Source organism: Phoenix dactylifera, chromosome 2, assembly GCF_051530095.1.
Source record: "Phoenix dactylifera cultivar Ajwa chromosome 2, Ajwa_hap1_PhDact_Kaust_v1.1, whole genome shotgun sequence".
NCBI lineage: Eukaryota > Viridiplantae > Streptophyta > Magnoliopsida > Arecales > Arecaceae > Phoenix > Phoenix dactylifera.
Genome location: NC_143191.1, coordinates 11,897,915 through 11,919,121, shown reverse-complemented (window position 1 = coordinate 11,919,121; position 21,207 = coordinate 11,897,915). Strand labels below are relative to the sequence as shown.

Genomic DNA, 21,207 nt, shown 5'->3' with positions numbered 1-21,207 from the left:
TTTCTCTGCACACAGTTAAGTTAACAATGTTATATTATTTGTATACCAAGCTTACTAACCTAACTGTCGCTCACTCATTATTTTCTTTTTTCTTCTTTTCTTTCTTTTTCTTTTCTTCTCTTCTTTTTCTTTTCTTCTCTTTTTTTTTCTTTTCTTTTTATTCTTTTTCTTTCCTTTTCTTCCTTTTTTTTCTTTTCTTTTCTTGATATTGATAGATACAGTGGAAGAAAAGACAAAAAAAAAAGAAAAAGAAAAAAAAAAGAAGAAAAGAAAAAAAGAAGAAAAAGGAAAGAAAAAGAAGAAAAAATAAAGAAAAAGAAGAAAAGAAAAGAAAAAGGAAGAAAAGGAAAGAAAATGAAGAGAAGGAAAGAAAAAGGAAGAAAAGAAAAGAAAAAGAAGAGAAGGAAAGAAAAAGAAGAGAAGGAAAGAAAAAGAAAAAAAAGGAAAGAAAAAAGAAGGCAATTAAGTATTCTATGTGCACAATTAAGTCTCCTTTGCACACAGACTTAATTGTATACAGAGAATACTTAACTGCGTACAGATAGCACTTAACCATGTGCATCACACCGTTAAGTATTTTCTGTACAGAATTAAATCTTTTCTGCACACAGTTAAGTGTTCTTTGCATCACACAGTTAAGTATGTACAGAGAATATGTAACTGTGTGCATCACACAGTTAGGTGTTCTCTATACATAATTAAATCTTCTCTGCACATACTTAAATCTTCTTTGTACATAGTTAAGTGTTCTCTGCATCACACAATTAAGTGTGTGCAGAGAAGACTTAATTGTTTATAGAGAACATTTAATTGTGTGCATCACACAGTTAGGTGTTCTCTATACACAATTAAATCTTCTCTACACATATTTAAATTTTCTCTGCACACAGTTAAATGTTTTATACATCACACAGTTAAGTTAAATATTCTTTGTACACAATTAAATCTTCTCTGCACACACACTTATATTTTCTCTGCACACAGTTAACTGTTCTATGTATCACACAGTTAAGTATTTTTTTCCTTTCCTTTTTCTTCTTCTTTTTTTTTTCATTTTTTCTTTTTTTTCCTTTTCTTCTTTTTCTTTCCTTTTTTTTTCTTTTTCTTTCCTTCTCTTCTTTTTCTTTCTTTTTCTTTTTCTTTCCTTTTCTTTTTCTTTTTTCTTTTCTTTTTTTTTCCTTTTCTTCTTTTTCGTTCCTTTTTTTCTTTTTCTTTCCTTCTCTTCTTTTTCTTTCTTTTTCTTTTTCTTTCCTTTTTCTTCTTCTTTTTTCTTTTCTTTTTTTCTTTTTTTTCCTTTTCTTCTTTTTCGTTCCTTTTTTTCTTTTTCTTTCATTCTCTTCCCTTTCTTTCCTTTTCTTTTTCTTTCCTTCTCTGCACAGAGTTAAGTATTCTCTGCATCACACACTTAAGTATGTACAAAAAAGACTTAATTGTATACAGAGAATACTAAATTATGTGCATCATACAGTTAAGTGTTCTCTGCACACAATTAAGCCTTCTCTACACACACTTAAATCTTCTTTTTCTTTCTGTTTCTTTTGTTTTTTCTTTTTTTCTTTTTTTTTTCTTTTTTTTCTACTTTCTCCTCTCGTGAGGCCGACAACGCTAAAAGGAGGCTGTGCCATGGTGGCAGTGGGAGGGGGCCCGACCGCAGCCACTTTATTTATTTATTTATTATTTTATTACAATATATTATTTATTTATTTATTTATTCGTTCATCACATATATATGTATTTATTTATTTATGGATTTATTTATTTATTTATTTTCCTTTTCTTTCTTTCTTTCTTTTTATTTTTTAATTTTCTTCTTTTCTTTTCTTTTCTTCTTCTTTTTTTTTTTCCTTTTCTTCTTTTTTCTTTCTTCTCTTCTATTTTCTCCTCCCATGAGGCCGGTGGCGCCAGAAGGGGGCCAGGCTGTGGCGGCCGCAGGAGGGGTTCCAGCCGTAGTAGCTTTATTTATTTATAATTATTTTATTTCATTAAAATATATTATTTATTTATTTATTTATTTATTCATTCATATATATATATTGATGCATTTATTTATTTTTTTTCTTTTTCTTTTCTTTTTTTCTTTTTTTCTTTTCTTTTCTTCTTTTTCTTTCCTTTTCTTTTTTTTTCTTTTTCTTTTTTTCCTTCTCTTCTTCCCTTCTTCTTCTTTCTTCTCCTCCCGTGAGCCGGTGGCGCCGGAAGGGGGGCCGAGCCGCGGCAGCCGCAGGAGGGGGCCGCGGGAGGCGGGGCTGCCGGCGGCGGCAGCCGCGGCTGGCAGCGGAGAACACCTCTCCTCCCGCTAGGCCGGCGGCTCCGGAAAAGGGCCGTGCTGTGGCGGACGTGGGAGGAGGGCGGGTTGCGGCCGGCGATGGCTGCAGAAGGGGGCTCATGAGGGGGCAGGGGCGGGGCCAATCCTAGCGGCGCGGCCGCGGGAGAGGGTTTGGGAGGGGGCGGGGCCGCAGGAGGAAGCTCGGGGGGGCGAGCCGGGGCCGACGGCGGCCGCAGGAAGAAGCTCGGGCGGGGGCGGGGTCGCGGGAGGGAGCTCGGGAGGAGGCGAGCCGGGGCCGGCGGCGGTCGCAGGAGGGAGCTCGGGCAGGGGCGGGCCATGGTCGGCGGAGGGGGGGTCTTTTTCTTCTCCTTCTGGGAATGGGAGATGAGGAGGGCAGGGGCATTTTCGGCCTTTTAAAAAAAATAAAAGGGGCTCAAGGACCGGGAGTTAAACTTGGTAAAGATATTTGACGAAAGATTTTAAGACCAGTCAACCGGAACTTTTTGTTATAGCGGGGTCTTTTGAAGGGTGGGGAATTAATTACCCCTTTAATAGGCGTAATTGATCACCAGTACATTTATTGACCGGTCTTTGACTTTTTGTTATAGCGGGGCCTTTTGAAGGGTGGGAAATTAATTACCCCTATTTAATATCTTATGACTAGCCATTTTGAATGAGGTCCTAAATTGTGAGAGATGTTATCCTCGCGGATATGGAAGTCATTTTGGATGAGTTCTTGAGTTGTAAAACTGTAGAACTATCTATAGCTTTTAACTCACTAAGTATGCAAAGACAGAAAAGGGATAGAGGATAGAGCGAGGGTATTTATTTTAACGATTATATGTCGCATATAATGCTCGCATATATCCTCTCCTTCGACTAAGCGAATACATACTCCTGGATGTCTTGCCATCTCAGTTATATATCTGTTTCACATGACAGACGAGCAACAAATCTCTGCTCCCATTTGTATTTGGCTGCTCCCAGAGCTCTTCTTCAATCCCCTCTCCCTCATTGCCCTCCTGATCTCCTCTGCCTTAAACCAATCACCAGCCTCAGCGTATATCGTTGACAATAACGTAAAGTTTGCTGCATTCTCTGGTTCGGTATTGATCAGCCAAAAGGCCAACTTCTCTGCCACCTCAAATCTGCCATGCCCCCTGCAAGCTGATACCAATGAACTCAAAACTTTGGGGCTTGGCTTCATGCGCATATTTCTCATGACGTCGCAGGCATATTCAAGCTTTCCAGATTTCCCCAAAAGATCAATATAGCAAGCATAATGCTCTGAACTCAAAAGAATGTCGCAACTTCTGCCCAAGTTATCAAACAGCTTCTTTGCCTCGCCTACGAGACCCGAGTGGCTACATGCTGATAAAACTGCAAGAATCGTGATCCCATCAGGTTCGACTCCCATCTCCGACATCTCGTTAAAAAGCCTCAAGGCATCGTCGCCACGACCATGCAGACCATAGCCTGCAATCATACTAGTATATGAGATGGAATCCCTCACAGGCATCTCAGAAAAGATTCGGATGGAAGAATCCAGGCATCCACTTTTAGCATACATGTCTACGAGATAATTCCTAACGAAAGTATCTGAAATGAGGCCAGATTTTAGAATGTAGCCATGTATTCCTTGCCCGTGACCCATGGATGAGAGGCCGATGCAGGCGGCAATCACTCCCAGCATTGCGACTGGGTTTGGTTTGATGCCATCTTTCCTCATCTCATGCAGAAGTTTCAACGTTCCAACGTAGTCGCTATTCCTAGAAGAGTTTTTCAAGATCGAGCTCCATATGACAACATCTCTTTCCTCGGCTCTCTCAAAAACAAGAGAAGCCAGATTTGATGCTCCCTTGCATCTACTGTACATGTCTATCAAGGCTCCAACTATTTGAGGTTCCAATTCAAACGCATGTCGATGAACATAGCCGTGGATCTCTTTCCCATGCTTCAAAGCACGCAATGCACCGCAAGCCGGTAAGATGGTAGCTAGTGTTGCCCTGTTTGGTTTAATTCCTTCGGCTCCCATCTCTCGAAACATCTCGAGGGACACATCATGAATTCCATTTGTTATGCAGCCTGTGATCATTGCTGTCCAAGAAACAACATTTCTCTCGGGCATCAGACTAAACACCTTTATAGCTGCATGCAAATCTTGGCATCTCGAGTACATGTCGACCAAGGCGGTAGGCAAGAGAACACCTGACTCAGATGCTCCATTCTGAATCGAATGAGCATGAATGGCTCTTCCAAGGCCCAAATTCCGTGCACGACCGCAGACCGAAAGGACGGCAGCAAGCAGCTCGGGCTTGAGCATGCATCCCACCGAGTGCATCTCCCGGACCATTTCCATGGATTCGGAGGCATACCCATTTCTGATATAGCAATTCATCATCGAATTCCAAGTGACGGTGTCTCTCAGCGGCGCTCTATCAAACAGTAGGCGTGCGGACTCAATCATGGAGTGCTTTGAGTACATGGAAAGGAGGGAGTTCATGGTTACGGTGTCCAAGATGAGGCCGGTCTTGAGGATGGTGCAATGGAGCTGGAGGGCGAAGCCGAGGGATTGTGGGGAAGAGCAAGCTTTGAGAAGGGATGGGAAGAAGGATGGGCTTCCATGGATTCCGGAGGAATGGAGTTGTTTGTAGAGCAAAAGCGCTTCATGGATTGGTCCACCGGAAACTGCTTCTACGATCTTTTTGCTCAAAGCCGTGGCAAGGCAGCTCGTGGGTCGGTTCATTGAATCATTGGTGTCTCATAGCGGTAGCGGAGGTTGAAGGCTTGAAAAGGGGTTGGTACTCTTGCCATAATTATATGTATTTCAAAACTTTGTCACATCCGTTGTAGTCTAGCTGGTTAGGATACTCGGCTCTCACCCGAGAGACCCGGGTTCGAGTCCCGGCAACGGAATTATTATTTTTTTTTTTTGTGAAAATTATTTTTTTTCAAATATCTCTTTTCAAATATAATTTAACTATTTTCTTTTTGCCTCGATCTGATTTATTGTTTTAGGAGTATGCTATGGGGTACCAGCCAGCGAAAAATTAAAAGGCAAAGAATCATGCACTGTATCTTGAAAATTGTTTCTGAATCGCAAGGAAAGCTCTAACGAGGCTTATCGATCTAGAAAAGTTCAGAATAGATTTTGTTCTCAAGTGGCTCATTAGCATAGGGGATGTCAAGGCAACACAATTTCCATGTTTAATACTTTTAATTTTGTTGTAAAGGTGTTTAGTTGGTAACTTATCATCGAATAATGTGTTATTATTTACCAAAAAGAAAATAATGTGCCATCCTATTTCTGTATAACATGCCTTCAACAAAGGGAAAATAAAAAGATTACAAACAGGACACCTAATTTTCTTGTAAGAAAAAATAGGAAAAGGAGAAAACTTGTCATGCTAAAGAAATATATTAGAAAGTTGCAGCACATCATTCTGATGGGTTGAGAGAATCAAGCGAATGTTTCTTACTCTCTTTGCCAACTTTTTTTTTTTTTGATTTTATTGGCTACACTCATGTGCACGTCGTATGAGGAGCCGGTGCACCTCAAAAAAAAAAAACTTTCAATTATATATTAATTCCAACAACATTATGTACATTGTTGTGGCTCCACTTATTCAAACAACTTATTGTGCAACCTGATGTTCAAAGGGAGGGGCCACATCTAAAAGGCAGTCGCAGTGGTGAGTGGAGCTATTGCAGTTTCCTACTGTCGAAGGATCCACTTGAAGTTGGCATTGCTCGCCACATTCCCTGGGTTCCCCACGGCCATTGCATGGTATCTCTGCAACCGTACCGCATGCTGGTTTTCCATCTGCCACAGCTGCAGGACACATAATTTATCAACGATATAATTAATCATATCCGCTTCTACCAAAATAATAATAATAATAAGAAAAGAAATCTACTGTAAGACATATAAATGAGATTTTTTTTCTTGTTTGAATGAAATGGATTGGGATGGTCCCTCACCAGATATTATTAATAAACAAGAAAGAAGAAAGAATACAAGAGAGAGAGAAAGAAAGAAAGACTACAGCTGGGACCTTAAGGGCTAATACATGTTGTCTATGAGCCAACTTATTCTGAGGTGCACATAGAGCATCCGAACCATGAAAGGAGTCTAGAATGGAGGAAATTAAAGATCGCAGCAGAAGGGTTGGCTTTGTTAAATTCTCTCTGATTCCTTTCCTTCCACAAGTGCCATCAAATAGCAATTACTGGTTGATCCCAAGCTTTCTGGTGGGGGGGTGCAAGTCTAGATCATCTCCACTAATGTCCAGAGAGATAGAACTCAGGAAGCTGTACGACGAAGCTGAAGCCAGCTGTGACTCGAGATTTATAAAATGAAATCCGGTTCTAAGAGCAAGATTTCATGCATCAACTTTTGGAAACACTCCGAGCTATACGCTAACTCTATCTAGGCCACGGTTATGAGGTGTAGTAGCTAGGGTTTGGTGCATTGAGATGTGGATGTTCATAAATACTCAGAGGTTTATCTAGTGGATTTGAGTATTTTCTATAGAGAGAAGTAAACATTTCTAAGTATTCAAAATTTGTTCACAATTATGGGTGAGGATAGGATTGCATTTATAAGACTGCTCGGGTAGACAGTGATTTAATGGAATCCCTCATTCATTGAGGTGAAACCATGCACCAACAGTCGGGTGTGCTATCATAGTAAACAATCAACACTAGCAATTCATCTTACAAAGCATTGTTAGGGATAAAGGTAGAAAGCAGGTGCATAAACTTGTATGCGGTCTCTTGACTTAAAAAATATGGCACCTTGTTGTACACTCAAGGTCAGCAAATTTGCAGCCAAACTCGTATATGGACCATGATTTCATGAACTTTATCTTTGATAGAAAGCACAGTGGTGTATTGGATTTAGATATGAGTGAAGAACGGACTATATATCCAACATGGAAACATCATATTAGCATCGTATGCATTTTTGAAAAGAGATGCGGTCAGATATATTAGATGTAGTCTGCTAGTAACTAAAAGATTTTAAAAATAATTACTTTATAGATTATAATAGTTAATAACTAATTGTTGTCAAAGTCCCATCCTTTTCTTTTTTCTTGAGAGCTAGTTAGGAGTCAGGGGCGACTAGTATATAAACACTAGCACCTCTCCTCCTTTATATATAAGGGAGGCATTTTAGGGGTTCTAGCATCCTAGGCAATTCACAGCAATTAAGATATATAAAGAGAGGATAGGCATAGATCTAGGGTTTCTTCCTTCTCTAAGAGTCATAATGGGAGAAAGAGAAAGCTTGTAAGACAAGCTTATCTTGCAAAGCATCCCTTTGGTTTGCAATTGTTGGAGAATCAGAGATACAATCTAGTTGCACAGAGCATCCCTTTCGAATAAGATATCTATTGTAGGTGTGGGCTATCATTGGTATCCCAAAGTGGCCATGACATTAGGTCGGGGAAGAAGATACAATTTATGGTTTCTAGACCTTCATTACACCATTGACATATTGGGCCACAAATAGTTTATTTTTTAGTGGCAAGGTGGTAGGAAGTTTCTTCTTAGGTTACTTTCAAAACAAAGAACTTTCTAGCACACTTGATCTTTCAAACCGAACCAAAATACCCATATATATTTGCATTGGACGTCATACTTCTATGAACTCTCGAACCTTGATATAAGTGGTAGAATTAATGCCCTAGCATAATAGTTTTTCTCCTGCTATTGTTGCTCAAGATATGCCAAGTATAAGGATGTAGATATATGAAGGAAATCAGTGCACTAGAAAAATCTAATAAGTCTTGGGGTTATATTTGTTGAAGAGCAAACATGAACAGGGTTGTTGTATGGTGAACCCTATCAATTCCACTCTCCTCCTCTGGTGAACTAATACCTGATCTTTCAGACCGAACCAAAATACCCATATATATTTGCATTGGACATCATAGTTATATGAACTCTTGGTCCTTGACATAAGTGGTAGAATTAAGCCCTAGCATAATTGTTTTTCTCGTGCTATTGTTGCTTAAGATATGCTAAGAATAAGGATGTAGATATATGAAGGAAATCAGTGCACTAGCAAGATCTAATAAGTCTTGGGGTTATATTTGTTGAAGAGCGGACGTCAACAGGGTTGTTGTATGGTGAACCAGATCAATTCTTACTCTCCTCTGGTGAACTAGATCATTTATGACACCTAGTTGAAAGCTTGCTGCTACTCGTATTTGCAATTATCTAGTTTAAGTTCTAATTGAACTTCGAATTACTTGTGTCTTTAAGTCACAAGCTTCCTCCTGACTTCGTAAGGATAATAGATGGAATTCACATGTTGAAAAAATATCTTTAATTGGTGAATACAAGTGCAAAGTTGGTCGATAAGCTTTTTGTTTTAGCATCACAAGTCCTGCAGGTCATTTGTGACATGCATTTATTATATCCTGAATTGTGTGCTATTAAAACAAAGCCTCATGACTTACATGATATGGGTGATGAGCTGTTGATCGAGACAAACATGGGCATTTGCACAATAGTGATGGGTTGGAGGACAAAAGCATACAAGCTTCAGAAGAAGAAGTAAATTGGATAGGAATGATATTGACGGTATATATGACTGTCATTTTAGAAAATGGTCATAGATGATCCTATATTGGATGAGGATACATAGTGCTGTTATTTTAGTTTGTAAGCTATAAGAAGATATAGCTTTTGGATGATTTGTGTGAAGTTATACTAAAGTTGGTGTTAATTTGATATGCCAGTAGTTTTCGTTAAATTGATGATGGTCAGCTCAAATATTTTTTGGGCACAGCGGCGAGGAAAGGAGACCTCTTGCCACTTGAGTATGATAACAAGTGGAAGGTGCCAACTGAAGTGAAGAACAACATATAGAAAATTGTTCATTGTAGACTATTTTAAGTTGACTTCTATTATATATTCCAATGTTCGGTTTGTGCTCATCCTGTTGAACCTTGCAAGTAAGTAAAGAATTTGTACATTTGATATTGAATTATAACTGGATTATGCTACAGGATTGTCTCCTTCTTGACTTAATCCACTTACCACATCATTGTAGCATCTACTATACAAGTATGCCATTTTCTTTGGCTTTGATTGATTCCTTTCTTTGGTTTTAGTCAAAAGTTGGCTTGGGACCAGAGAGAAAGGGTTGGGTTCTATCAAAAGTTGGATGTGCATTTAAGAAATGCAAGCATAAATTATATTGCACTCATTTCTACGCAGAGCAAATAGAAGCACGAATAAGGGCAAATAAGGATCCCATATGCCTTAATGCCCAGTCACAGGAGCTTGTGGATAACTGGATTTATCGAAAAAAAAAAACTGGATTTATCAAAAGTGGTAGGTACGACTTGGGTCAACTGTATAAATCTTGATCAACAGGACTGCATTTTTTCCCCAATTGGTAACTTATGTCTTAGGATAAAACTTCATAAAAGTTGTAACAACCAAGGATCTCATATAAAAAAGGTAGCCAGAAATTATTATTTAAATTTTTTTAGTCTTGTATAAGTATCAAGGATCAATCTAGTGCATAGCCAATATGAGAGTAAACATTTACCTGTATGTATCCTTATATGCTCCCCCTATTAAGAAGCTTTAGCATTCTTGGCAGGTTAAGGATCTAAATTTATTTAAATTGAATCATAATCACAAGTACGATGACTAAATTATGATCAATCCAAATAGGCCCATGTTGTAGTGCTTCCCACTCCATATAAAAAAGACTAGCCAGAAGGTATCATTGGATTTCTTGGTTCTATATAAGTATGCAAGATCAATCCACTGCATGATTGATGTGGGATTAAATACATGTCTGCATGGGACCTCATATAACAAAATTAAAGATGTCATATACTTTTGGCACAATATCTCTTACACAGAGAGAAGAAAGAGGTAATTTTTTTTCTTTTTATATTTTTCATAATACTAATTTTGTCGGAACCCTATATAAACGTTTACTTTCTCTAATTTAATGGTGATAAAATTACAGTTTACATAGATTGGAAAATGCCCAAATAGGGTAGAGTAGTTTTTAGACTGTAGTGCAAAAATGGGGAGTCGGTGGCTCCCGAGGCAGCTGTGGGCATAATAATTTCTTCCTCCCCACTCTACATGTTTTCAAATACTAAATAAACAACCAAATTATTATTTCAAGTTTACTTTATACTTTAACAATTTATATGGCAAAGATTGAGATACTACGAGCCACACAAGATGGAAGGAGCGAGTCCTATTAGGCTGAAGGTGGAGATGCTTCTTAGGAGGGGGATATGCTCTCTTAAGGATGCTTGAGAAATATGACCATATATATATATATATGCTTGTTCCAACTCCAAAGATGTTCCAGAACAAAGATATTATGAAGATGCAGGAGAAGGAGCAATCCCATGAGGGTGAAGTCTCGGAACTTGCAATCTAAGTTTTAAGCATAAGCTCTTAGATAGACAGGTTGAAGGAGTTGGTCTCCAAATTTAAAAGGTTACGTTTTTTATAAGGTCTTTATAAATATTGCATAAAGTTAAATAACGATGTTTATGACAAACATTGTCGAGGTCGCCTATAACATATTCCAATGTTTGTTAGGTACATTGCTTAAGGTTAAAGTGATGGTACTTTTTATGATACTTTTTGTGGCAACTCAGAACCTCATCCAAAATGGCTAGTCGGAAGGTATTATTTAGGTTCCTTGATTCTGTATAAGTACCCAAGATCTACCCAGCGAATAACCGATGTGGGACTAAACACACGCCCGCACGGATCCTCACATACTCCCTCCGTTCAAGCCCTAACGTCCTCGTCAGGCTAAGGGTTCAAATCTATTCAAATCTAATCACAAACACTACGATTGGCCCGTGGTCAGCCCCAATGGATCCGTGTTGCAGTGTCCCCTAGTCTACATAGGTTATGGGCCGGATCCACTCTAATACCATTTGTAACAACTTAGGACCTCATTCAAAATGGCTAGCCGGAAGGTATTATTTGAGTTTCTTGATCCTATATAAGTACCCAAGATCTATCCAGCGAATAACCGATGTGGGACTAAATACACGCCCGCATGGATCCTCACACTTTGATAAGCATCGACGAGATATCACATAAAATCTATTGTGCTATTTTTTAAATTTATTTTTGATGTTTCTAAAATGCCACAATAGAACTCTTCGTTGTAATGTAATTTAAAACCTTTTTGAACCAAACTTTTATCATTTGAGATGTTGTTTGGTATCATTTTTATTTTTCCATTCTGAAAAACTAACAATAAAAGTTATATTTATATTTTTTTTAATTTTTAAAATATAAATATATTTGGTATAGTTAATTATTTTATAAAAAATAAAAATATCGATGGCGGTGAAGATGATAGTAATTGCGGCAGAGATAGTGGAGGTGGCGCTGGTGTTGATGGTAGGTTTGGTAGTGGTGGATGTGGTGATAGTGGTGTGGTGGAGGTGGTGACGGAGGCATCGATGTTGTGGCAAATGTAGTGATGATGGCAACTACGGTGTGGTGATGGTAATGTGAGCAATAGCAATAATTATGGCGATGTTGGTGATGGAAGGGGTATTCATGATGGTGGTAAAAATATAAATTTTTTATTTTTGAAAATTCTAAAAGTAAAGATTTCTCATTTTTATTTTTTAGAAATACTAAAAGTAAATTTTACAAAATAGAAAATAAGAACAATAATAATAAATAAGTTTTTTTTATCTTGGTTACTGTAACTCTGTTTTTAAATGTAGGAGACAATGCCTAACAAGTCCTAAATTTTGTAAAGCTCAACTTGAGATCAATTTAGAAACTGAGCGCCAATTTCAAACTCGTATTTGCATACTTATATATAAGTCTACTTAGTGAAACTTAAGTTTTTTGGATCAAAATAATATTTTTTATTACATGAAATATTTTTTGTTGTTGTTGCTACTGCTATTATTATTATTATTATTATTATTATTATTATTATTATTATTATTAGACAATATAAATCAAGGCTTGTGGGCATTATCGTTATTCTATATCACGCCAATGGCATTTCTCTTGACCGCTCACTGTTCTGTTCATCCTTGCTTGCGAGCTCTGCTTCTTCTTTCCTCCTTTTTCTTTCCCTCCTCGACTTAAAAAGGCGCCAACTTTAATCCTCTCCCCCTTCCCCGCTCTCTTCTTCGCGAGCCAAAGCCGAACCCTAACCCTAGATGAGAAGGAGGAGCGATCGGAGATGGGGAACCGGATGTGCCGCAGCCGTCGAAGGCCGGTGGAGGAGCGGCTCACGCGGCCGCAGCGGCTGGTCCGGCAGCCCTCCGACGTGGACTACAAGAAGCTCCGCAAGCTCATTCTCTCCCAGAAGCTTGCTCCCTGCTTCGACGCCCTCGATGATCCTGACCTCGGCGACCTCGAGGAGTGCCCCATCTGCTTCTTTGTAAGTTTCCACCTAGAAAAAAAGGGGACTTTTCTTCAAATTTTACTCATTTTTGTCTAATTTTCTCAATTATGACTAGAAATTTTCTTGTTTTCCTCCATAGTACTTTCCAAGTTTAAATCGGTCCAGGTGTTGCTCGAAAGGAATTTGCACTGGTGGGTTCATTTAATTTTGTTTAAAAATATGCATTATATATTTTTGTTTGTCTTTCTTTTTTCCACTTTGATAAGAATTTTGAAGTTTTTCTGTAATTTGCAGAGTGTTTTTTGCAGATGAAGCCGTCTGATATCACCCGTCCAGTGCAGTATCCTCAATTTTTTTTCCTAATATTTGTTTTGTTCTTTCTGATTGCTTTACATTATACTATCCTTCTTGACTTACTGCTGTTTATTTGAATTTTTAGATTTTTCAAGCAGAAATAGAATTGTTAAAGGAAATCGATATTTAGTTCTATTCTGTTGTTTGGGGTGGTGATTACAATGTACTTACACTTCTGCAGCTAATTTCTTTTTGAAGGATGTGATGAAACTGATGATAATTTTGTATTCTTTTTGATTCCAGTAGTGGTGTCGCTGCTAATGTAGAAGTTGATATGTGGGCTACTGTTTCATTGGTTGCCAATTATGTTTCTTTTCTTTCATTTTTGTATAAATGATTTCTGTTCTTTTGTCTGTTTTATCGTACTACTGCATATTGGAAGAGTGCATATTTCTGAGAAATTATCATTATAACATATTTTCTGATGGAAGTCATCTGGCTGGAAACTGTTGGGGGAAAATAAATCGCCCAGAAGCACGTGAGCAGATCGCCAGCACGTGACTGGAGGCGCCCGACCTGAAAGCGTCCGACCTGAAGGCGTCCGACCTGTAGGCGCCCGACCTGGAAGTGCCCGACCTGGAGGCGCCCGACCCGAGGGCGCCCGACCTGGAAGCGCCCGATCTGGAGGCGCCCGAGATAAGGGCGTCCGGCTTCAAGATGCCCAACTGAAAGCCCGACCTCAGGATTCTCGACCTCGGAAGCCCGACTTCACCGTCCACCCGCCACGGTCACATCCTTTTGCAACTCGACCAGGGACCATGCTCTGTCTACGCTGCCAACAATCAATGCGCATGGCCTCTGCTGATCTCCGGCTCACTCAACAATCAATGCGCATGGCCTCTGCTGATCTCCGGCTCACTCAACAATTAATGCGCATGCCATCTACAGATCTCAAGCCCTCCACGGCAAACAGCTGATCCGCTTGGCTACGTCCGATCAGCCACGATGACTCGTCAGCTCCGGCCTGATCTCCTACGGCAATGCATTAATTCACACGATCGTGCATTGATTTATACGACATGCTTAATCATGACGGTAACCCGATCGCCTCGTCACATCACAGGTAATCATGTATCCTCTATAAAAGGGGAGCCCCTCCATCTTAGAAGGGGTTGGACTCTGAAACTCAGGAGACATATTTTCTCCCTCCTTCTATACATTAGCCCCTTCTGACTTAAGCATCGCAGGGCTGGCGCCGGAAACCCCGGCCACCGGCTTTTTGCAGGTCTTCCGGAGGACGCCGCTCGTCGACGGACCACCACCTTCCATCTCACGCCGGAGCTCCTCCTTCTCAGCTGACGGTCGCCCCCGGGTCCAATTTCCAGCAACAATTGGCACTAGAGGAAGGGCCCCGGCCGCGCACAGACCTTCCCGCTGGGGGGGCTGTGTTGTGAGATGGGGTTCCGAACTTTAGTCCCACATTGGCTAATCAGTGGAATAGTCTGTGCCTTATAATGAGGAGGTCCAACCTTTCCTCCCGAAGGCCCTTTTGTGGGACAAAACCGCGAGGGGTCACCCAAGCCCCCTGTGCGAGCTCCGCGCCCGCAGGTCGGGTGTGCGCCCTGTGCGAGCTCCGCGCCCGCAGAGTTAGCCCCGAAGCGGACAATACCTCGAGAAGGGACGTAGTCGCTTTCCCTGCTCGGCCGGTGTGCGGGCTGTTGTCGGGGTGAAAATCCCGCAACAGAAACCATTGCAAGATGGATACTCTGGTCGAGAGCAACTGATAATAGATAAGTAGATATAAGCAATGAAGCCCAAGTTGCAGATGGAGTTTTGCAAGTTCTGTCCAGGCTGTCAAAAAAAAAAGAAGGAAGAAAGAAAGAAAAAGAAAAAAACAAAGACAATGTATCCAGCTGGCGAGCTCTCTTTGGCAGTTTGTGACAGTGCCTGTAATATATATTGAGGCAGTTGTGGCAGTTGAAAGCAGACTTATATGATATGACAAAGCTTGCTGGTTGAAATCAAGTTTAAACTAAAAACTACATAACTGTACTGAAATAGCCAAATTGAGCATACTAGTTTTGGTCAGTGACATTGTGATTGGAGTATTAATATACCAACAGGTCTTATTCTATCCATTTTCAGTTGGCTTTGTAGATCATGTTATGTTAATTTTGAGATTCACATCTGGTTATCAACCTTGTGTTGAGCTTTTAAATTAGTATTAGTTCCTGACTAAGGCATCTCTTGACAAGAGAGGGTCCTGTTGTGAACTTGAAAGGACTCTGGTAGGTAGGATAACTCCCCTTCTTGATTGGAGGATCTGCTTATCCCACTTTTTTTCTTCTTTTTTATGCTCTCAGACCTGTGTTAAAACCTTTTAGTCAATGATGTTTTAGAGGGCAACAATGGTGCCTCTTTAGGAAATGGTAATCTCAATACACAAAGTACTGGTTTTCAGAATTATCTATATGCTTTATTGATAATGTATTGAACTTACATATGGTTTAAGTACTTGACTGTCAAAGCTGCCCATTCTGCAAAACTCCCTATTATGGAGTTGAGTATCGTGGTGCCAGAACCATGGAAGAGAAAGCCCTTGAACAAGCCGTATGGTTCTTAACTATGCTTGGTTCTTTGATCATTTGGAGTTGACATGTATAATTCATTTTCTTGGTGTAGCAGATGAGTTGTTTCTTGCTACAGCCCTGTGACTCTTTTTGTGGTCATGCAGGAAGAGCAGAAGATCATTGAGGCAAAAATAAGGATGCAGTGTGAATCTCAAAATGCGGTTCAAGTCATGCTTGCGGATCAAACATGTTCACTCTTGGAAGTGGGGGGACCATCTAGTGGTGATTATTCTCCTGTCTGGGTTGATTATGATATGGTTGTTTCATGTTTTCTTGTAATTTTATATTTTTCTGGATGTAGGACCAGATTATGGTAGAGTTGCATCAGATCTAGGATGCAGCTCCTTAACGCATGAAAGTTTTGATGTGGATGGTTCCTCCGCTCCAAATACTTGCAGCAGGTTTAAAGAATCTACATAGTATTGATTTATTTTCTGCGACTTTCACTATTGACATCTACAAAAAAAGGTGCATGGAGACAGCTGTCCCTTAACATTATGGACAACATATCTTGAAACTCTGTCAGGTTGAAAAATCAATTAGGATTGCATACTGTTTAAGTTATGCTGTTGTTAACTAAAATCATGCAAGATAAGAAACTGATTCAGAATGTGTTCTGTTACTTCGAACTTTTCTGTGGAACGTAGTAACATGTGAATTTGCATGCCAGAAATTTGAGCACGCCTGATTTATCATCTCTGGGTCTTAATGTCATAGCCCCAAAGCCTTTTGGGGCTTATGCTTTGGATATAAGTGTCACATATTTCATTTTGCAAATTCATTTTTTAGACAATTAAGATATGACCAAGTACATAATTATTTTTTGAGATGTCACACTCGTCAATATTATGCTTCTAGAAACTAATTTCAGGATCCTTGGGCTTTAAATGCTGGATTATTTCTTCTGTATTTCTCTTTGGTGTTCATTTGCTTCAAGCATGGTGTAATTGTACATTCTTATGTGTGTATGCGTATATAGCGTTAGGTTCAAGTTACACCTAGTGTAACTTTTATATGGTTCATGTGTAACTTTATAGAGTTACACCTTTTTTGGAGTTAGATGATGGGGGTTGACATCAGTATTTTGAGCCATTGGATGTGATTTACTGCTAAACTGTTTTCACACAAAATTTTATGATTTAGAAACCTCTAGCCTATGCATCAAGTGGTAAACAATTGGACAATTTATAAGATTAAATAATTGACTACTTGATGCATGGGCTGCGGGTTTTCAAATCACATGATTTTTAGCATGTAAGCAATTTAGAGATAGTAAATCATATATAATAGTTATAGATTGTTGACATGGGGACCCCATTGTTTAATTCAAAGTTACACTTGATGCAACTTGATCTCGGCCCATATATATACATATACATATATATGTATGACTGTGTGCGCGTATTGGTGACTTATAGGTCTTCTTATAGAGCTATTTTTCTGTAATAGTGAATTTACTCTGCTTAACGTCTCTCACCTTGGCCCTTGCAATTACCAATGCTGCTCTTCATGATCAAGTGGTATAAACGTCCATTCCTGCCTTTGTTCATATGCAGATACCATATAAGTTTTATCTTGGGTTGATACTTCTCATGCTGTCAAGGGATGTTCTTATATGTTACTAAGGCAATTGGGTCCATGAAACAAAGAATTTATCAATGACAACTACTTTGATCTTGTTTCAGCATCGACTTCTGTCATAATCTCTGAGGTTTTATCTGGAGTATTCCATGAAAGATCTTATTCTCTTTTTATAGCTTTTCCTAATTCCCATTTCTGTTGGTATTTGTTACTTCATTTTGTAGGCTGTAAAATAAACATTAACCAGATTAGTAAGGCTACAGCAATTAAATAGCCAATCTCGAAATTATTGAGTCTTCAGTTTGCATGAGTATCTAAAGTAGTCATAAGTCATTAGAATTTAGGATTTACAAAATCAAATCAGAATACATACAAAGGTGATAAAAAACCAAGACGAGACTCTAAACATCTCCTGGTTAAACATAATGCTCAATATTCATCTCTCTTGAATTTGAAGTATCTATCGGCCAGTCTATTTCAAGAAAAGGAGTATCTATCTGCTAACAAGTGGCATGTCCATTCCCACACGACAGGGTGTGTACACTGCAGAATTTGTTGATGCTCAAATCGAGAATATTGATGTCAAAATGTTAAAGCTCTCGTTATGTGCAGCAGCAGGAACTTTGTTATGTCACTGAGAAACAAGGAATCAAGAGAGATTGTTAGTACCATATATAATTGCAGTATATGGGAAGTCCTGGTGACAAATGGAGGCATTCTTTGTGTCCAAAAAGAAAGGTGTCAATTCTTTAGATCCACATTATTCATCTGTTTGCATGATTGTCATGATTTTTTTGCGAGTATTGTATTTAGAGAATGACATGCAGGCTATGTTAGGTATGGCTTGTACAGCACAAGGATTCTTGTCCTAATAAATGCCATCATCACCTTGATAATTATTAGGATTCTACTGATTGTACTATCTACGTTTGTTTATATTCTATGGTCATTTACTAATTTAATAGCAGTGACTTTATGTTTTATGATTCTGCAAGTGTGTACCTTGCAGTTCTGTGTTTCTGTCAGTCTTCTAACGGGGGAAAACCAAACAATCATTTCTTGGTTTATTGAAGCATGTTATATTTGCCATTAAAAGTTGTCGAATAATGAAAATGAAAAGAAATTTCAAGCTGGATGAGACATTCAGCAGTTCTGTGCTATTCTTTCTATCCTAAATTTTTACTTAAATTGAACGAAGTAGATATTTAAATGTTTCAAAGCTTGTAATTTTACTCAGAGCATGTGGTCCAGGCATGAAGAATTGGATATGGATCTTGAGGAAATCATGGTGATCGAAGCTATATGGCAATCTCTTCAGGTGATCCGCGTGCTTCCTTTATCTCTACCTTAAGCCCTTTGTTTTGTTGAAATCTCACATATCATACGGCCCATAATTGTATGCTTGCGTCAGAGACAGACAAATTTTGTTACATCTAGAATTTGTTTTTCATGCTACTCTTGGACAGGATTCCAGATTTCATCCCAGTGGGACCAATCAAACTTCAGGATCAAATGCTATAGTTGGACTTGATGGTGGAACACAAGAGGCAGATGCTAGTACAAATTGTTTATTGTCTTCCCATCAAGCAGAGTTCTCTTACTCGGATTCCTTGGCTGAGGGAGTCACAGTTGACATTAGCCAGCGAGGGTATTCTGCAGAAACATATTTATGAATCAGAAGATTGCGAAAGAAATCAGAACAATTCAGACCCGTCAGAGTTTTTGACTAATTCTTTTGATTCGGGTGAAGGCATTGTAGCAGCGCCCATTGATGCTTGCTGGGTCTAAAGGTCAAGCAGTATAATTCCACATCCGGTGCATATCATGGGAACATACTTCATCTAGATGACATGGCAGGGTTGTGTTCTCAGATTTCAGGCCCAACCATATTAGAACAGACATTTTAGCGACCTTGTCGAATGCTTAGTATTGCTGCATCTTCTTCTTTCTCCTGTCTTGAATTATATATTCAGATTTGTCTTCTCTCACCGCCACCGAGCTGAATGTTTGCTCGGTGAGAATTGATTAGCCATAGATGATGTAAATGGATCAGGTGTGCTTTATTCATATTTAATCACTACACAAACTTAATGAGAAGCCAAAATTCATCTTATTGTGACAAGATGCAATTTCCACCCAAGAAGACAAGGACTGAGCAATTTCTTTATATTTCTGTTGATGTTCGCTTGGTTTTACATTAGTCAAAGAAGAAAGGCGCAGAGATTAAATCTAGAACTTTTGTTGGAAGAAGATTAAAGAGTCTCTCCAGAATTTTAGCAATGGAATGAGGGGAAACAGTCGATACAAGAAATACAACCAACAGAGACCTGCCATCAAATTGCAAAGGTTTAACAATTATGTCTTGTAAAGGTGCCGGATATCTTGTATGATATTAATGTCCAAGAACTTGTCATTAGATTGGAAGCTCTTTGTACCCATGGGCACTCAGCCTCTAACCAATACATGATTCTAGTGCACTGTGAAGCTGAAAGTAGACCATCCAAGAACTAACGCATAAATTAGACCTATAACGTTGGAGTAAGGGTGCAAATGGGCCGGCTTGATTTAGGTTAGAATATAGGTCGGAAACGGATTGGATATTGATATATTCATATTTCTATCCATATCTTTTTCTAGACTTATTAAATCTAAAGGAGAAAGAAAAGTCAACCTCTTTCCAAAATTCATGAAGATTTTAAAAATATAGAAAATATATTTGCAATATCCAAAATATTTAAAACTAAATTATCGACATATGTTAAAGTTATCTAAAATATGTTAAGTATATCTATGTATGTTATATATGTCAACCAACCAACTCTGGTGTAATTGAATCATCATGCAAAAAAAAAAAGGAAAGAAAAATTATAGAATAAAAAATATTATTTTAGAAAAAATTATTTTCCTCCATGCAAAGAAATATGAGAAGGAGAAAATAAATTTCCTTTTTGAATTACCTTCCTTTTAGAAAAGTATTCTTAAGATATTATTATAAAGTAATCTTAGGAAAATTTGAATTATTACCACACGGGAAAAAACATGGAAAGGAAAAATTATAGAATATAGTATAGAAAAATTAACTTCCTTTAAGGAAAAAAAAATTTTAGGAATCCATTTGGAGTTCATCATATACACCATATCATAAATTTCAAATTAACTGTACTCTTCTTAACATATTCTTTCCTATTAAAAAATATATTTATTTTAGGAAAGTATTAATTTCTTAGGTACAATAGGAAAGTATTATTAACATGCAGAAAGAACATGTAAATGTAAAAAATGAACTTCCTTTTAGAAAAATCATGCTAAATCCTACCTAAATTTAACATGGAAAAAAATCTGAAAAAACATGCAAAAAAAAAAAAAATCTGTTACATTCCATAAAAAATGCAAGAAAACTAGGAAAAATCCTTACCTCTGTAAACATCACGTTGCAGAAAAAAATATGGGAATAAAAATAATAGAATGTACTATAGAAAAATTAATTTTCTTTTAGGAAAAAAATATTTTAGAAAGCCATTTAGAGTCCATAAAAAATTGAATGTATCAGACTCTTCTTAACATATTATTTCCTATCGCAAATTAGTTTCTTTTTAGGAAAGTATTATCAACATAATACTTTCTTACTAAAAATTATTTTCTTCGATGCAGAAAACATATGGGAATGAAAAAATTAACTTCCTTTCAGGAGATTCATGCAGAACCCGTTAAAAACATATAGAAAAAAACATTTTATATTCCATTAAAAACAATCTGCTACATTCCATTGAAAAAACATAAGGGAAAAAATTCCAAAAATTATCGACCCTAATTCTTCCTTCATTTGATATGCCAGTGGATGTCATGGCGATTGAACCAAGTGGGAGGTCAAAAGAAAAATCCTCACCTCTATTTCTTTGTGTATTTAATGTTCCAGTAAGTGTCATGGCGATCGAAGCAATTAGGAGGGTCATTATTATATTATTTTCCATAAATAATGAGGGTTTTATTACATCAATGGCCTAAGCTTAATAGCTTTTCTATTTTTTCTTTCAATTACTCATTGGTTCTTA

The 21,207-nt window shown here is 38.2% G+C and overlaps 2 protein-coding genes and 1 non-coding gene across 4 annotated transcripts; 2 read left to right on the top strand and 1 right to left on the bottom strand.

The window, feature by feature from the left end:
- Window positions 1-3,169: 3,169 nt before the first annotated feature.
- On the bottom strand, window positions 3,170-5,043 carry LOC103707218 (pentatricopeptide repeat-containing protein At4g31070, mitochondrial). The gene has a single exon (XM_008791621.3). It carries the CDS (start codon window positions 5,007-5,009, stop codon window positions 3,195-3,197), a length of 1,815 nt encoding a protein of 604 aa, XP_008789843.3. The 5' UTR covers window positions 5,010-5,043; the 3' UTR covers window positions 3,170-3,194.
- Window positions 5,044-5,106: 63 nt separating this feature from the next.
- TRNAE-CUC (transfer RNA glutamic acid (anticodon CUC)) lies at window positions 5,107-5,179 on the top strand. The gene has a single exon. It is a non-coding gene; the product is annotated as a tRNA-Glu (tRNA).
- A 7,111-nt stretch (window positions 5,180-12,290) lies between these two features.
- Window positions 12,291-19,838, top strand: LOC103707181 (E3 ubiquitin-protein ligase GW2-like). Of its 2 annotated transcripts, none has more exons than XM_008791579.4 (8): window positions 12,291-12,686; window positions 12,790-12,841; window positions 12,945-12,990; window positions 15,473-15,554; window positions 15,679-15,796; window positions 15,876-15,975; window positions 18,407-18,473; window positions 18,622-19,838. In XM_008791579.4, exons 1-8 carry the CDS (start codon window positions 12,486-12,488, stop codon window positions 18,826-18,828), a joined length of 873 nt encoding a protein of 290 aa, XP_008789801.3. In that variant the 5' UTR covers window positions 12,291-12,485; the 3' UTR covers window positions 18,829-19,838. The 2 variants fall into 2 exon arrangements, with proteins under 2 accessions (XP_008789801.3, XP_088571464.1); XM_088715338.2 differs by having other exon boundaries at window positions 18,630-19,268.
- Window positions 19,839-21,207: the final 1,369 nt, after the last annotated feature.

Excerpts from the sequence above, each read along its gene's own strand:
- LOC103707181 (XM_008791579.4), top strand. The coding sequence starts at position 12,486 with ATGGGGAACCGGATGTGCCGCAGCCGTCGAAGGCCGGTGGAGGAGCGG. Across the intron at positions 12,687-12,789 it reads AGTGCCCCATCTGCTTCTTT|TACTTTCCAAGTTTAAATCG; the intron begins GTAAGTTTCCAC and ends TTTCCTCCATAG. Across the intron at positions 15,555-15,678 it reads AGAAAGCCCTTGAACAAGCC|GAAGAGCAGAAGATCATTGA; the intron begins GTATGGTTCTTA and ends GTGGTCATGCAG.
- LOC103707218 (XM_008791621.3), bottom strand. The coding sequence starts at position 5,009 with ATGAACCGACCCACGAGCTGCCTTGCCACGGCTTTGAGCAAAAAGATC.